The sequence below is a fragment of the Typopeltis vanoorti genome, chromosome 3, assembly GCF_054136105.1.
Source record: "Typopeltis vanoorti isolate ZY-2024b chromosome 3, IOZ_Tvanoo_1.0, whole genome shotgun sequence".
NCBI classification, from domain to species: Eukaryota; Metazoa; Arthropoda; class Arachnida; order Uropygi; family Thelyphonidae; genus Typopeltis; species Typopeltis vanoorti.
Genome location: NC_143551.1, coordinates 68,010,887 through 68,029,392, shown reverse-complemented (window position 1 = coordinate 68,029,392; position 18,506 = coordinate 68,010,887). Strand labels below are relative to the sequence as shown.

The following is an 18,506-nucleotide window of genomic DNA, read 5'->3' as shown; positions in this document are numbered from 1 at the left end:
TGAATGACTGGTTTGCTCAAGAAGGGAAAGACTTATCTCAGAGGATTGCAAATGATTCAGCAGCGTTGTAACAAGTATATAACACTTGATGAGGAATATGTAGAATAATGTGTAAGTTACATGGTTCTACCTCAATTCCTTCATGGTGATTATCACAACTTTTCAACATACCCCTCATAACACTAGACATGTTAAGAGTGAAAAAACAGCACCTGACAAATTCTGATTTCATTCCTAATGGCAGGACTAGGATATAATCAACAGCAGCATGAACCTTATGTCATACTAAATGACAACACTGTAGGAAGTTTATATATACATACTAGGGGAGCTACGGCAGCCAACCCCCGGTGTTCCAGACTGGTAGGCCAGTTCTCCTTGAATTCTGATGACTCAAGTCTTCAAAGGCAGCTCATCGCTAATCATGTATATATATATATATATATATATATATATGATTAAAATTGCTTGGTATTTTTAACATATATATATATATATATATATATATATATATATACAGGGTGTTCGGGATAAATTTGACAGTTTCGTAAGGAAAAAGAAAATCTTCTTTGTATCTATTAAATTTAATGAATTGACAAAAAAACATTACAGGCAGAGTTAATTACAATACTATCAACAAGATTTACTCAAAATAACCACCATTAGCATCGATCACAGCTTCAATTCTGCTTCGGAACCTCGAACAAGCTGATGCTACAGTCTCCCTGGGAAGGGCCGCAAAAACTGTTTTAATTTTATCCATTAACTGGGCTTTTGTATTACTGGAAGTGCGATTGGTGTCTTTTTCAACTGCGCCCCATACAAAATAATCCATGGGGTTAAGGTCTGGGGAGTTTGGAGGCCAAACATTTGGACTGGTGAAGTCGTAGAAATTTTCAGACAACCATTTTTGACTTTTCCAAGAGGTGTGGCAAGGGGCCGAATCCTGCTGCCATACATACGGCCTACCATTGGCTACCCTTGTTATCCAGGGCTTGACTACAGTTAGCAACTCCACGAACAAAGCCCGAATTCCAATGCCAGGGTTCTTCAACACCTGTTCCTGCAGATTTGCGAGGAATTCTGCTGTACGAACGCAATCAGATCGTCTGCTAGGGATCTTTCTTCTTGCTACATCCTCGTAGTCACCATTGCAAGTCTCTAGTTCATGCCTGATTGTTTTTACTGTATTCAGGGAGCATTGGGCAGCAGTCGTAATATCCTTATTTTGATGGCGGGCACGAATCATCATGATACAAGTTATTCTCTTCCATGATTCAGGTGGGTTCCAGCTATCCATCCTTTCTGACATCTTGTATATGAATGAAGAAGGGTCCAAACTTTTAAATGAAGAGAAGTGTGTGTTAATACATGTAACTTACGGAAAAATATAATTAATTATAAATATGTCAAATTTATCCCGAACACCCTGTATATCACAATCAGTTAGAATACAATTAATTGGCAATTCAAACAGAGAATGTGATAAAACTTTGGATCTAAAATATCCTAGAAAACAAATGGAGTGTTATTATATACAGAAATAAAATAAGACTAAAATATTTCAAAAGTTCATTTTATTTTTCAGATATAATACATTTAAGGAATATACAAAGTTATTTTTTTTTCTCTGTTGACTGGCACCATCAAAATGAGGGTCTGGAAGATTCTGCATAGTTCAACATCCCCTCCACATCATAAAAGGAAGCTACTTGATATGCAACAATATACCTTTCCTCTCAAGTCCACACCCTATGTACATTATTGGTAAGTAATTAGTAGCCAGCTGACTTTTTTTTAAATTCACAAATGACAAACTGTCTATGTTGAGGAACCAGCTAATAAAGTATTTGCTAGGAAGCTGGTCACCTCTAAATTTTAATCTAAATTAAAAATATATATCATTTTATGATTTACATGGAACCATTTTCATAGCTCAGAGATGTTACTACCAGTAGTATCTTAATTACAAATAGCAAACTGTAACATTAGGCCAAACCTCACACTATTTTTTTTTTTTTTTTTTTTAAATCTTGATTAACATTCTTTAATAGCATGATTAATTTTATCTTCTGGCCCTTTCACAATCTTAATCAATATATAACAATACAACCTATTCTTAGATATTCCTTGCTTCAACATCACTTTTAAACAGATCAAGAGATAATAAAGACAACAGTAGAAGTAAAAAATTATCGTGCATTTTAGGCAGGCTCCTTTGTTATACTTCATGATTCTGATGAGACAGATCAACAACTGGAAATAATACAACTGGAAGTTTACCTTATACACTTATAATACAATAGGAGATTGTGAAAAGGCCAAAACAAACACATTCCTCTAAATAATTGTCCTTGTGAAAGTAAGAAAATGTCTTCAAGTTATCATACTAAAGGGAGGGGTGTGGTACCAAGAGGAAATGCCAGAAACAAACAGAGGCACTATGTGCTCTATCACAAAGTAGCACTTTTTTTTTGGTGCCTTGGCATTTTTAAAAAACTTAACGACGAGGACCCCAGATGACCGGCTTAGGCACATCTCCTGAGCCAAAAGATGGAAATTCTTGTGTGTTTGAGGTGTCAGGAGCTTGCTGTGATTCCCAGGGACCACCCTTTACAACAAATCCTTTATTTTCTCCTCCTCCTCTCGGACGGTATTCATCAGAATCAAGACGATTGGGAGACTGTAACATAAGTTTGTCGCTTATATCTTGAATCTGAAAAATACACAAGATAAACATTTACATGCTGTGAACTTCTTGATTTTTCAGAGAATAAATTAGCAACAACTTTAATTAAATATAAAATAAACTATTATTCACAAACTTATTTACAAGATTTTAAATATGCACTAAGAAAATCCTATGAGCAAGTTTTATATCGTAGCATACTGAGAAGTTCTCAATTTATAACCGTCTTCGATTCCCTTTTTGTGGGAGATGGGGAAAGAACGAGATAGGAGAATTTAATTCTAACAGCAGTTGCTGCACTTTTCAGCTTTCTGATTAAGTTACTGATAATTAGAGCAATACATAAATTCAGTACTATAACAATGCAAATGCATTTTCCAATAATCCTACTCTACTACAATTATCAAATTCAAGCATTAGAGTGCTTCTCTAAGCAATGATGTCCTTTGGAACTTGTTTACATCCCATCTAGGACACAGACCATTTATTAGTAATTTTCAACTGAGGGCAAGTCACCTGGCTTAATTAGATGTGGCAGTTTTCTTCTCTGAAAAACGTTCTTTCTTCTGCAAGAACAGAAGAAATAGCTACAGAACACATAAAGAGACTTAAACTTTGAAGATTAAGTGGCCAATCATGTGAATTACATTTTAAAAAATGTTGGTTATTTTTTGGGGGGAGGGGGAGGGCTGACACAGCAGGTAACTGAGACAAGTATTTTTCTCCCTTACCGAACACCAGATGGATATTTGGTAAGGGAGAAAACAAAAACAACAAACAAATCCACCTCATTTGAGACACAAATTTACAGACAAACTGTGCATAACTGGGAAAGACTGAAGAAGACAAAACTTATGTAGTACTTATGCAGAACTTTAATAAAGTTCTGCATAAGTATAAGAAAAATTATGAACAATACTTACATATTCCTCTTCCATGTTTAAGAGATAATCTTTGGCATCTTGCACATTATCTTCTGAGCCACTAATTACTACAAGTTTTGGATTTGGATCTGAAGGCCGGGGAAAACGTATTTCTACCTTATATTGATCCATGATCTTGCGTATATTGCGACCCCGAGAACCAATGAGCCGTGAATGAACACGCTGGTCAATTTCAACCTCTTCTCGAAACATTTCTTCCTAAATAAACATCATAATATAAAATTCTTAGTCATGAGATTTAGACTATGATCAAGCCAATCAATTTTAATTTAGCATAAAAATAAACAATAAAAAATCACAAAAAATAAATTACAAATTAACTGTACATTTTTATTTCTAGACATATATAAAAGAGAAAACAATTTTTAGGCAATGAATGACTGTTCTTCCAACAGACTTAAATTAATCAAGTCATTACCCACTATAACAATAAAACATCTACTATGTTCATGAAATACAGACAGACATGGCATGACCACAAAGACAAATACATTTTGACTTATAATTTCTAGCAGGCTTTTAGAAAAAAGAAAAAAAAAAAAAAAAAAAAAAGATTAACAGCTTGTGCATTTCTAATTCAATATAGTAAATTCTGAAAGAAGGCACCTAAGCATCTCTTCTGTCATCACCAAATTCTGGATATGTATGCTGAGGAGTATGCAGGGCATTATGATAGTAATGATGTTACTTTTTCATGTAATACTAACTTCCTGTCAGCAATTTTCTTCGAAATTAATGTGTTTTATCTGTCAAGACTTCAACGTATGTTATATCTTATATTTTGGTCTTCAAAGCACATCTTGCTATCAATCCACTTAGATCGTGGTCTTTTTCCTGTCATTATGATAAAAAATACCAGTTTAAGTGATCATACATCTGAGATTAACTCTGCTCACACACATTCCTGAATGCTAATGGTATCAAGATCTTTCCTGATATCCTCGTTTTAATATGATACTATCCCTGATGCCATCTGTTCACTTCCTTAATCTTTCTCAGTACTCTCAGATCCATAAATCAAATTTCATTTGAACTTTGTCTTGTATACAGCTAATTTAGTGTTTTGACTAATTGTCCTAGACAATGAAATATTAGATATGACAGTAAACTGTTAATACATGATTAGTAATATTTTACATTTAATCATTTAATACTGTCATAGTATCCTTCAACCTTGACAGTACCTATCAGGAGATTGATGATGATATGAAACTCATTATCATGCCAAACTAAATGATAATCACTTTCTATTTCAAATCCTTCGTATACTCTTATAATCTGAATCAACCTGATGACACTGCTATCAACACATAAGAATTTGTTCATGCTTTAAGTTGGATCATGGTATTAACAATGATTAGTCTATATTCTTAGCATAAATCCAGTACTTACTATTATTATTAGCTGTGAATTAAACTTACCAAGACATTATCTTCTTGTTTAATCCTTCATCCAAGTGTAAGCGAATAAAGTTTGGATGTGAAGTATAGCTTTGCTCTTTTCTCCTATTTTTTCCAAAACATTTCTGTATGTCTGGTAATCCTTTCCTACTCTGCTGTTTACATTTCCAACAAAGATAAACTTTTTCTATATGTCAGCTGACTTTTGATTTTTGAGCCCATTCAGCCCATTTTGATTTTTGCTCACATCACTAAGTGATACTACCTGCCATTCAAGATTAATCTTCATGTTTAGTGTTCAATACCATAACTACTCCATTTTCCTGATCATTATTGTTTGAATATAACACCTTGCAGCTGCTTAGAAGAATCTCACCTATTTTCTTGTTGTTTTAGTAACACTATGTCATTGTCTTGGTTTGACAACATCAAGACGTAGACAGGAAAGAGCAACGTACAACTGCTCTGAATTTGAACCACATCAGTTCCCCACTTCTGTTCCCAATTATCTACTTCTGACTCTTCACTGATTCTCCATTATAATTGTGTGGTTTCATGCAAATACAGAATACAATTTGGTCCATCAAGTCACAAATTGTCAACCCATCTTAATTTTTTTTTTTTTTTTGGTATCCAAAATTGAACATCGAATCAGAAGCTCCACTTGGTTCCCTGCATGTGTTACTGGCTGTGTAGAAGTTTTCTTCTGGTTATCCACTATGACTTTATGTATTATACAAGAGATGAGAAAGAAACCCTTCTCATCTCTTGTAATATATTAATGCAGAATGTTTCTATATACATTTATAAATATATACTTTTAGACTAGCATTGAAACCATGAATATAAACAAGCTCACAATATGATCACTACTTATTTATAATTACAAAATATTAAGATTCATGATTTTAAACATTTCTACACATGCTTACATGAGCAAATGTTCTTTAAGACATTTGCATAGTGAAGAATTTATGGAGACACAACACGAGTGTTAGAATAATTACTTTACTTAACATTAAACAAGTAGCAATCGATGTTTCAACCTCTATATTGAAGTCATCATCAGGAAAACATACATATGTACAAGATACAAGCCACATGACGCTGCTCTATACAAAAGTAAAATGAATCTGAATGTTTGTTAATCATTTATCCTAGCCTGACCTCTGATAAAAAAAAAAATGGAACTACATAAACAATTTCTAAAGTCCTTTTGTGTTGAGATTTTCTTCTGTCTGGGATTGTTATGATTGCTATATGGGTTGAAGATGGGTCCTCCACATTCTTGGAATAATTAATCCATCATTTATGTTCAGATTTGGATGATGTTTCAGCATTTCACCACCTTCTTTGAATTTTCTTTCAAACCAAGTTTTGGTGCGGTGTAGGGACTTAATATCTTTCCAGTCAATTCTGTGGCATGTTTGGAGTGCGTGGTCTAATAGGCCCTGTTTTACCATAGCAGAAATATTTAATGTGGCATTTGTGTTCACCTTTTCTGATTGGGATGGTGCGTCCTGTTTCCTCCTATGTAAGGTAGGTTACAGATACATTGAATTTTGTAAACCCATGGGTGGTAATCTTAATTTTGCCAGGAGTTTGAGGCTTGTCTTAATGTTGCATTTAAATAGTATTTTATCTATTTTTTTTCCAAAATGCCCCTAATGTAGGGTACGGATATGGCATTCTTGTATTCTTTTTTGCTTTTAATGGCATTTTTATGGAGTATCTTGTGAACTGTTTTTTTTTTATTGTAGCCATTATTTTTACAAATGTTTGGTTAATAATTTCAAATTCTTGGTTCAGATCTTGTTCATTGGAGCAAATTGTTAGGGCTCTGTGTTTGAGGGTGCTGATGACTCCTAGTTTTTGTGTTGGATGGTGGTATGAATTTTTATGTATGTATTGGCCTGTATGTGTAAATTTGTGGTAGACAGTGAAGAAGGGGCAGCCTAAGGGAAGGCGTGTGACAAGCATGTCTAGAAAAGGAAGAGTTGTCGTTTTCAATTAGTGGTGAATTGGATACATTGTGATGTTTACTCAGGTGGCTTAGGAATGTATTTAATGTTTCACCACTGGGAGTCAAATGACGGAAATATCATCAGCATATCTGAGCCAGACTTTGGACTAGCCGAATTTAGAGCTTGTTGCTCGAAGTCTTCCTTGTAAAAGTCAGAAGTCAGCTATTGGGGGGGGGGGGGGGGGAGTGGTGAGCCCATGGCAATATCTTCCTTTTGTAGGTAAAAATTATTTTGCCACACAAAATATCCGAAGCGGAGACTACATGTGGCTCCATAAATTTTTCACTATGAATGCTGACCACCATGTAACCTTAAAAGAAATAATTCTTGAAGACATGATTAATAGTACTGCTCACTAGTCATGTCAGGAAACTGAGTATTAAAAAAAAAAAAGCCATTATAAATACATTTTTACATTGGAATTTGCAGCCTTGATTTTGTTTGTGTGCAGAGACATACATAATTTACAAAGAAATCCCTGCATTCTTGGAGAAAGGAACACTTCTTTTTAGATCAAATAATTTACTGGCTGTATTTTACATTTATTGATCTGAAAGTTCCTAATTTTGTTAGGAACTTTCAAATCAACAAACTAATTTTGTTACACCTTCAATTTTTCTTAATATTTTCATTTCAATAATTTCATTGATTTGTCTAATTTTTGTAGTTGCTGCACGTGTTTCTGATGCATATGTTGTACTGGTCTGATTACTCCTTTGTAGACTCTTATTTTTGTTTCTTTGCTCATGTTTTATTTTCCCAGATGAGACTGTTGAGGCATCCAGATATTCTCCTAGCTTTTACTGCTTGTTCTTGTACCTCATTTTGTGTGATGCCATACCTGTTTATTTATATTCCTAAATATTTTATCTTACTAACTTTTTCAATTATTTTCCCTTTGATTTCTAATTTGCATATTATAGGTTTCTTGGTAACTGTCATTGTTTTACTTCCCCCCATCCCCTCATTATCTTTATATTTTTTTATTTATATAATAAATGCATTAATTGAATACATTTAGTAATCTTTGCAGGTCATCTTCATTTTCTGCTAGTAAGATTATATCATCAGCATATCCAATTATTCTTAATTTGTATTTCACATTTTTTTTCCATTTTGTTATTTTATTATTTAATCCATCACTAAATTAAGTAAGGTTTTGACTAAGGTTTTTGACTAAAACATTTGATAATGCTTTAGTCAAATCAAACATGTAAAGAGGTTTATTGTATTCTAATGATTTTTCTATTTGTTTTACTATAAATACTGTATCTATTTGATCTATTTTTCTTAAATCCTTGTTGCTCATTGGATCAATTATCTTTATGCATAATTTTAACATAGTGCAGAGCAGATTTATGCCTCTGTAGCTCTCTGGATTTGTCCCATCTCCTTTCTTAAAGATTGGTATTGGTCTTTTTCCTTTCCAGTCATTTGGTATATTTCTTTCTTTAAATACTGTATTTAGAATATCACAGTTCTTTTACTGATTGTTTTCCCTCCATATTTTAGTAGTTAATTTCTTATCCTTTCTATTCCAGCTGATTTTCAATTTTTAGGTTCTTTTTTGTTCAGTATTTTTTTTTTTTTTTCAAAAGTTATGTTATCCTCTTCATAAACATCATGTTTGATTATAACATTTCTGTATATAGATTTTGAAAATAATCTTTCCATTTATCCAATATTTGTTAGTTTTATACTTTCATTTAGTTCTTTATTTTGAATTTGTATAATGCTCTAGATTCTTCTCGGAGTATCATAAAAATAATGTTCTAATTCTTTGGATAGTTGAAATATTCCTGTTTAATTTTCCTTATCTCGCTGTTTACTTTATTCCATATAGTATTATATTTTTCACACATTGGGCATTCGATTTCTTTTCTTTCTCTAAGCTTTTTTTACTTTAAACCATGGTGTCCATCTCTGATTAGTTTTTGTGCAATTTTTTTTCTTAATACTAATTGCTTCCCCTATTATACAGATACATTATTCTCTCTTCATGTACAATGTCTTTAAAAGTTGTCAATTTCTCTTCTATTGTTTGTTTTTGTCTTTTAATGTTTCCAGTTTATCTAACAATCTTTTCCAGTATAAGTATCTTACTTCTTGTAGATAAACTTATACGTTGGTTACACATGACTTTAAATTTTTTAGGAAATGAAAATATATATCTTACTTTTTTCCTGAAGTAATTCTATTCTGTATTTTGTTGTTCTCTGTATGTTGTGTTTTGTTTTATTCTTTGATAGTTTCCAGCAACTAACTTATGATCACTTCTTATATCTACTGATGTTAGAACTCTTCCATCAATATCTTTTTCTGATATGAGTTCTCCATAGTTATAATGTAACTAATTACAGATTTTTGCCACACCATCTTGTATTTTCCCATGTTATTTTATGCACTGTATTTTATGATCAAAGAATGCATCATTTATTCATTATTTGCACAAAACTGTAACAGATTTATTCTATTTTAATTATTTATTTTTTTCTATTACATTTTTGAATATCTTCATAAAATTCTTTTATTTCTAGTTTTGGCTTCCCCTCCTCTATTATATACACTAGTAATATTTATTTGTTTTCTTTTATTTTTTGTTTAAGTTTACATGTAGTAGTATTCTGCTTGATATATAATTGTATTTTCTACTTGTTATATCTTTATGTATCATTATTCCAACTCCTTTAGATACTCTTTAATGTTTTTCTACTCCAGTGTGTGTGTGTGTGTGTGTCTGTGTGTATATAAATATGTAGTTAGCTTTATACCTCACTTTTTTTTTTCTTTGTCTCTGATACTGTACAAATTTCAATGGTATGATTTTCAAGTTCTTCAATTAATTCTTTTTCTGTCAGGGATCATACATTCTAGGTACCAATTCTCTGCATTTCCTATTTTAGTTTGTTTTCCATTCCATTCTGGATCAGTTCTGAGATAGCCATACAGGCTTTTAAACTTTGGTTTCTTTCAGCAATTGGGTTTAACATTCTCTAGCAAGCTGTTAACCCAATGGCCTTTTGTGTTGGTTGGGTATGTTGATGTAACCTTCATATCTAGGGTGGCCCTTCTGAAAGTATACACTTCCAGAAGTGTCATCTCGGGTATGCTTTGCCTATATCACCCTTTCATCTTCATACCACAATGAGGTACAGGTATGATTTTCATGCCCTTCTGATATTCATTGCCTGTTCACCATGATGAGGTACATGAAGGATTAACAGGTGCTGTATGTTAATAGGAGTATTAATATGTGAATAAGCACATATTCACATGTGGTTAATATGTGAAGTAAATTTACTGAGCTATATGATCACATAATATAATTTTAGAATGAATGGCAGCTTGTTCATTCCCTGCCTGAGATGTCCAAGACCCTTAGTTTATTAATAACTCTTTCTAAAAAATGCAAGCTTTACATCTGATGAGTTTCTGTTACATCTCAGTTACTGGTCAATGAAACAGAATAACTGAAATGTAACTAGTTATATGTTAATAAAATAGATCTGTATTATCAAAAAAACTTCACAGAAATTAAAATATGAGCCAAAGTTTTGTTTACTAATTAACTTTTTCTTCAGAAATCCTCAACATTAACATGGGTGGATGATCTTTTGGAGACCAGGGAGGAGAACTCACCTGAAATGCTTGTGGAAGAAGTTGAGGATATAGCCAAGAAGTATGTAGGTGCAATTAGAAGACCAAGAGACCCATGGATATCAGATTCAACATGGACCAAAGAATATAAGAGATTACACAGAGAAATCAGAAGAGCCATTAGGCAGGAAAAGAAAAAAAAAAAAATTATGCTAATAAATGTAAAGAGAGAGAGTGCCAGATGAAGAGGCACAATTATGAAAGGACATTTCATTTAGTCTGTGACCTAAAGCACAAGTTTAAATCAAACTGAATGTCATCAAAGACATAAATGGAGCTGTACTAAAAGGAGAACTGGAAACCAAAAACAGATGGAAAGAGTACTGTGAGGAACTACAGCAGAGAGGATAAGGAAAATTTGGAGGAGTCCTCTCACCAGGAAAATTTCAATTTGGATTCTCCTCCACTTAGGCATGTGGTTGAAAGAGTAATCAAACAGCTGAACAATAATCAGGCCCCAGTTGCAGATGGAATCCCAGAAGAGTTAAGACCACAGGGGATGAAGGGATAAGTGTTTCATAGATTGATTACAAAGACATGGGAGAGAGGATCATCTCTCCCATGGGAGAAAGGATCATCGCCTCGAGGTTGGAAGTTTGTTTTCATACCACTGCACAAGAAGGGAGATTTGAAGTACTACTGCAAGAACTATAGAACTAGTAGTTTAATCTCTCATGCAAGCAAGACTGGAAGCAAAAATGGAGTGACCATACAGCATCTAATGATGTCCAATGAATAGATGGATGGCATAAATCTTGGAATTGCATGTTCATTTCTGTTACAAGCCCAATCATAAATTGATTCATAATCAGCATGTAATCCAGAAACAGGGGAGAAATGAAAAATAACAACTGACTATAAAGATACAGCTTTTAAATGACTATCATTATATGGTTAATATGTGAAGTAAATTTACTGAGCTATATGATCACATAATATAATTTTAGAATGAATGGCAGCTTGTTTATTCCATATCGATAATAAACATCAATTGCCGGCCTGGCTGGCAATTGATGTTTATTATCGATATGGTTAGCGTGTCCTCTCTCCAGTCAAGAGGCTGCGGGGTTCGAATCCCGCCGTGGGCACAGATGTTTGTGATTGTCTGTGGAAATACTAGTGGTAGTGGTGGTAGATGGCATTGGTGTAGTTGCGGTCAGTTGGTGGATTGTGAATGGTGGAAGCAGAGCTGTAGAGTAGATGCCCTCCCTCGACGAGTCTTTGGACTCCCTGAAGGTCTCAAATAATAATAAAATGGTTATGTAGAATAACAAACATACTAAAGATTATTTACAATGTCCAATAATATAGTGAAGATTCAATGTTACATGATGTATTTTAAATCATGTCAAGTTCCCTATGTGTATGATATATCATAAATTGAATTATGTTTCTGACTAACCTTTGGTTACTATTTGATGCCTATGATTGTGAAGGCAGTACATGCATATTTATTTTTATATATATATATATATATATATATATATATATATCTGGTCCACACTGAAAGGCCACAAGGCCTATAGACACTAGTGCTGTGTGTGAGCAAGAGGAAGAGAAGAAAGGAGGAGTCTGTTCACCTCCACACCAAGATGAGGTACATGAAGGGGGGGAGGGGTTTACTTATCTACAAAATTAACATACAGTCATACCCCGACTTATGCAAATCCGGAGTTACGAGGTTTCATATATGTACGTATTCCCATCCCACTTCATGCCTCACCACTAGTCGTATCTTTCCGGCACCAGCCGCATTCGCCAGTGTCACACATGCTGTGAACAAGCACTGACGTGTTTTGCGCAGTCTCCATTCATACACGATTTTTATAGTTTACAAACCTTGCGATTGTTTAATGTTATGTTCTTGATAAAAATTTGATCACATAAAAAATAATAATGTCGTCCAAAGGAAGCAAGTTCGATTCTTCTACAGCTAGCAAGAAAAGAAAAACATTGACTTTGGAAACAAAACTCAACATTATTAAGCATTTTGAAGGCAGAATGAAAATTTGTGAACTAGCAAAGAAGTTTCATCTACAGGAATCCACAGTAAGAACAATCATAAAAGAAAGATTTACAGATTTTGGAGGACACAGATTCTAACAAAAAATGAATTGTAGCCACAAGGCAAGGAATTAAAAAATCATTAGCTTGCTATGAAGAAATTTTGCATGACAAGAAAAAGACATTATGCCATCAGACGAATCTATTAAATTTTATGAAACCATTGACATCGAAATAACTTTCTTTTTTTTATGTACGAAAAACTACAATTATGATTATATTTCTTAAAAAACATAGGTGTTTTTGTAAACCTTTGGTCCCAATTAACTAATATTTTGTATGTTTGTATGCAAAATTATACCCAAGTTATGCGAATTCGACTTGCGTGCTTTTTGTTGGTCCCACCTACCGCATAACTTCGGGGTATGACTGTACTTACTTTTACTTTACTTTTAAAGGCGTTCTGCTGCTCAATGGTTACCTTGTAATTAAATCAGCACTATTTGGATTTTGATTAATCATACAAAATAAAACATTTGCAAATTTAGAAGTTTTATAGCTCTCACTTACGTGTTCCCGAACAATTTTCAAAATATCATCCCGAGCTGCCTTTGCATTTTCTTCATAACCAGTAATAGTTATAATATTTTCATCTCTTTCATCAGGGAAGGAAATCTGGACTTTGTGCTCATTACGAATTTTAGTTATAACTGCTCCTTTACGTCCAATTATTTTGGGATGGTACTGAGAATCAACTTCTACTGTCAGACTGAAACTTCTCAGTAACTACAAGATTAAAACAGAACTTAATTTCAATTATTAGAAATCTCTTATCAGATAATATATATATATTCTCTTATTGCTTAGGAATAATGCTTTTCAACTCTTATTTTGGAATGTCTTTAAATCTTTTGTAAGAAAAATATCTACAGTAAGGGGGAGGTTACTTATCTACAAAATTAATATACTTACTTTTACTTTACTTTTAAAGGTGTTCTGCTACTCAGTGGTTGCCTTGTAATACCGTTCTCCATGAATGGTCAAAGCCTTCTGGAATGCCCGTTCACAATGAAACTCTGGCTTGTATCAATTCCTCTCCATATAAGTCGAGTCATCCTGTCTTCAATCTTCCTAGTGGTGACCAATTTATTACTTTCTCTTGGACTGTCTCTTCTGGGACATCCATTGAACCTGTAAAAATTGATGTTCCAAGCATCCCACCACATTTTATTGCAAATTTAATCTCTCCATAATGGTCTTGTTCTGAAATTTTTGAAGGCAAAATATACACAGACCATTGTGAGCAATATATCTCCAAAAATGACTCCTCTTCCTCATATTCAAAGTCCATCCCTATCCCTACAAACACTACTATCATTTGGTGTATCATCTTGGTTTCCTGTTAAATCAACTCCACAGTACACCATTCAACTGCTTAATAGCATTATGGGCTTGTTTCATGCAATCATCTACATCATTCTCTCTTTCACAAAATAAATATCAAAAACATAAAAAATTTCAAGCTTTTAAATATCTGATTATATTCAAGTTAGTATATAAAATGCAAAATTATGTAAAATGTTGAATGAAATTAGATTTACTTTGAACCATTATGAAAATTTCTGATACATGATTTCATTAAGATGTAGAAAGTATTTTTAACTTGTGTATAGTTATGTTAAAGATACCAAGCAATTTTAAACCTGGTTTCACTCCATTTTTTCCAAGTAAGCAAACAGACAAAATGTCAAGTTTGTGCCTGCAATTTATGCAAGACTAGCTGATCCCACAGGTAGTGCAAGACCAAGGCAACCAGGTTGCCTTGGTCTTGCACTACCTGTGGGATCAGCTAGTCTTGCATAAATTGCAGGCACAAACTTGACATTTTGTCTGTTTGCTTACTTGGAAAAAATGGAGTGAAACCAGGTTTAAAATTGCTTGGTATCTTTAACATAACTATACACAAGTTAAAAATACTTTCTACATCTATATCTCCTCCGAGATTTTTATTTAATAAGGTTATAACACCTTATGGTAACTTGTTTTGGTAAAATACTTACAAGCTCTGCTGATAACCTGATAAGGCTTGATGGATTACAGTCCCGTGGACTTCGATCCCTTAATCTGTTTGAAATGGTCGTGTATGAAATGTTAGCGAGCACCTGGCTCACCCTATTTAGGGTTGTACGGTGGTACCAGGATCGATAAGCAAAGCAGCTTTCGGGCGCTTATGTTTCCACCTATCGTGTTCGTCATAATTAGATGACTCTTTAATGAGTTGATTTGGATGAACAGCTGCTTTGGCAAAATAAGCAGCGGCACTGTTATGGAGGAAAGTGAGAATATCTGGAATATCGGCATCTCAGTGTAAGAGAGTATTTCTTACAAACCACGGAGCGTTGAAGATCATACGGAGGCACTTGTTTTGTATAACTTGTAGCTTTTTGATGTTAGTGGGGGAAGTGTGACCCCAGGCTGGCGATCCGTAAGTTAACGATGGTCTGATAATTGATTTGTAGATCCGTAGTTTGTTATCAGTGCTGACTTGACTTCTTCTATTGAGGAGAGAATAGAGTTGTACAATTGCAGAGTTTGCTTTTTTGCATGCATAAACTATGTGGGAGTTAAAGTTTAAACGGTTGTCAAGTTGAATGCCTAGATATTTGGTACTAGATCTCCATGGGATGGCTGTGTTAAAAAGTTTAACTTCTCCAAAGTGAGATGCATGTCTTCTTGTGAATAGAATGGCAGTGCTTTTATCGGCATTTACAGATATTCTCCATTTTTTGAACCAGTCCTCTAAATTTGTTGCTGCAGTTTGTAATCGCTGAGTAGCTATATTAGGCCTGAGAGATCTGCTAAGAATAGCCATATCATCCGCATAACTAGCTATAATTGTTAGTGATGTGCTAGGAACATCAGAAACAAAGATGTTAAAAAGCAGCGGTGAGAGCAGCGAGCCTTGAGGGACACACCAGCAGTGATTTTTTTCAGTGAGGATCTAATTCCACGCAACTTAACCTGGATTTTACGGTCTTGTAGAAAGGAGTTAATAATTTTGGTAAGATAAAGAGGTATGTTGGCTGCAATTAATTTGTAGATGAGACCTTTGTGCCAGACCATATCGAAAGCTTTTGCAACATCTAGAAAGATAGCTCCTGTGTGCTGTTTCCAGTTAAAGCCTGTAGTGATGAACTCAGTCAGTGTGAATTTGCTGTGTAGTGCTATGTCCAGTACGGAAACCAAATTGTTCTTTCGGAATTATGTTATTTTTATTCACCTCCTCATTAAGTCGGTTGAGAATGACTCTTTCTGCTATTTTTCCTAGGCATGATAGAAGACTGATGGGTCTATAGCTTTGTGGCATCTGAGGTGCTTTACCAGGCTTGAGGATAAGGAAAATATCGGCTTGTTTCCATCTTGAGGGGAAATAATTAATTCTCAGAATTGCATTGATAATGGCTACCAAATGCATGACAGCTTTGTGTGGGAGGGCTTTAATTGTTTTGTTGGTAATTTCGTCTGGACCAGAGGCTTTTTTGTTTCTAAGCTTCTTAATGATTGAATAGACCTCTTTAGGTGAGGTAGGACAGATATTTTCACAGCTACATGGTCGCCGAAGCACAGAGCGTACCCTACGATGTATTTTTTCTATGAAGACTAGATCCGCTTGTGCATAATTAGGACGGCACTGAAGTTGCAGGGCGTGAACGAGAGCTTCTGCTTTTTCGTCATCTCTGTAAACAAGACCTCTTTCTCCGTGAATAGGCTGGATGTTAGAGCGATCTGTACGGAGAGCTTTAGTCAACTTCCACAGAGAATTATCTTCAGTTTTGAGAGAACAGAGTTTTCTTTCCCATTGCTGGTTTCTGTGATCTTTTAAAGCGTAACGGACTAGGTTGGACGCTCTGTTTAGTTCTCGATGGTCTTGCGGAGATAGCGTGTTGTGATAGCGGCGTCTGAGCCTATTTTTGTTCCTTATCAGAGCAAGGATTTCTGCAGGAAGTAAGTTAACTTGAGCTGGGGTAGAAGTAGAGCAAGCTGCGGATAAGCCAGCCTGTATTTTACATTCAAGATTGTTGACTGCCGCGTCTATTTCTTCACGGGTGGAAATAGTCGGTACTGAGTCTATAATAGTGTTCATTTTAGACTTGAATTTTGCAAAGTTTGTGTGGGATTGGCTGGGAATGAGCTCAGGCTCCTCCCCTAAACTTAAGAGTACTGGATTGTGATCTGAGCTTAGCTCGTCAACTACTTGAAGTCGGAATTGATGAGAAATATTGTTAAAAATAGCAATATCCAAAACATCAGGTCTGCCGGTCGCTCCGTAATGTGTTGGCTCAATCGGGCCTGCAATAACGATATTTCTCTTCAAGGCAAAGTTGTAGAGGATCATTCCGTTGTTGTTACAGCTTTTGCTGTTCCATAAAGGATGCTTGGAATTGAGGTCTCCTGCTACTATTACTGCTTCATTAGTATCTAGTAGCTGAGAGAGATCAGAGGGGAGTAGAGGTTTGCCAGGGGGGTTGTATACAGAATACATCTTTAAGCTGCCTGCATTGTTGGTAAGAATTTCTATGCCTGTCACCTCGAGGTTAGATGTATTAATCTTCTTAGTCTCATTATAGCGAATGTTTCTTCTGACAAAGATGGCAGTGCCTCCACCTCTGGCATTTAGTCTGTCATTTCTAAGTAACGAGTAGTTTCTGAGTTTGGGATTATCGTAGGGACGTAGGTGTGTCTCGTTAATGAGGAGAATATCAATTTGCAAATGATCTGTAAGCTCCTGTAATTCCAAAATTTTGCTGTTGAGACCGTTTGCATTCCAGAATATTATCTGCATAGAATTTGACGTTAAAGCCGGATTAGTCATTAATCATGGAGAAGATGACTTGAGTATTCCTAAGGAATTTGTTGGTGTCGGCCTGGCTTGGATTTGTTTTGCTGAAGGCCATTAGCATCTCCCCAAGTGAGGCAGCGAGTATTGCTGAAGAATTTTGACTGCTAGTTGCAGGGAGTACCTTAGTGTTACTCGAGGAAACTACGGAAGCATAGGATTTATCTGGTGTAACTTTTCGCGCTTTGATTTCAGGCACAGATCTTACAATATTTTTCTGAGTGGGCTGGGTTAATTCCTTTCTAGGCTTTTGAAGGTTGGATGGGTGGAGAGAGCAACCCTTGTAGTTCGCAGGGTGTGGGCCACTGCAGTTCGCACATTTAGCAGGTGTGGTCTTTGGCTTGACGCAAGTGTGCGAGGGATGGTTGCCACCGCACTTCACACACTTGTAGTCTGCTCTGCATAGCATTTGCACATGCCCAAATTTTTGGCAGCGATGGCATTGACCAGCCGATGCTTTTCTTCGTAGTGGCTCGGTCTTGATGACCAAGTTGCAGACTATTTTAAGATCATAAATTTCCCTCTGGTCTTACTGATCTCTACTAAGACCAGAGGCATGGGGCGCTTGTCTGCACGATACATTCGTGAAATCTTGATCGGCTCCAAGCCTTGTAATCTGAGGTCAGTAGCTATTTCTTCTGTTGTTATGCTTTCTACCAATCCTCTGATCACTACCTTGAGGTTCTTTTCACTTTTAAGTTGGTAAGTATGGTATGGAAATTTATGATCGTCCATAAGTCTGGTGAGCTGGCGGTAGTCCGTTGTTCCTTCAGGCTGTATGCGTACTCCGTCATCTGTGTTTTTGGCTGACGAGAACTTGATGTTACTGTTCTTCATAGTCTCTGCAAGCAACGATCATTTTTCCTTAGATCGCAGGACTACTGGTGGGAT

At 35.1% G+C, this 18,506-nt stretch overlaps 1 protein-coding gene across 1 annotated transcript in view; it reads right to left on the bottom strand.

The window, feature by feature from the left end:
- Window positions 1-1,560: 1,560 nt before the first annotated feature.
- Window positions 1,561-18,506, bottom strand: part of Dp1 (satellite-binding protein 1 Dp1) — a 286,820-nt gene continuing 269,874 nt past the window's right edge. Inside the window, exons 21-23 of the mRNA XM_090390658.1 lie at window positions 13,289-13,504; window positions 3,613-3,831; window positions 1,561-2,716 (exon numbers count right to left, since the gene is read on the bottom strand). Of these exons, the coding sequence (XP_090246784.1) occupies window positions 2,501-2,716; window positions 3,613-3,831; window positions 13,289-13,504 (651 nt within the window). The 3' untranslated portion in view covers window positions 1,561-2,500. The remainder of the gene's footprint in view (window positions 2,717-3,612; window positions 3,832-13,288; window positions 13,505-18,506) is intronic.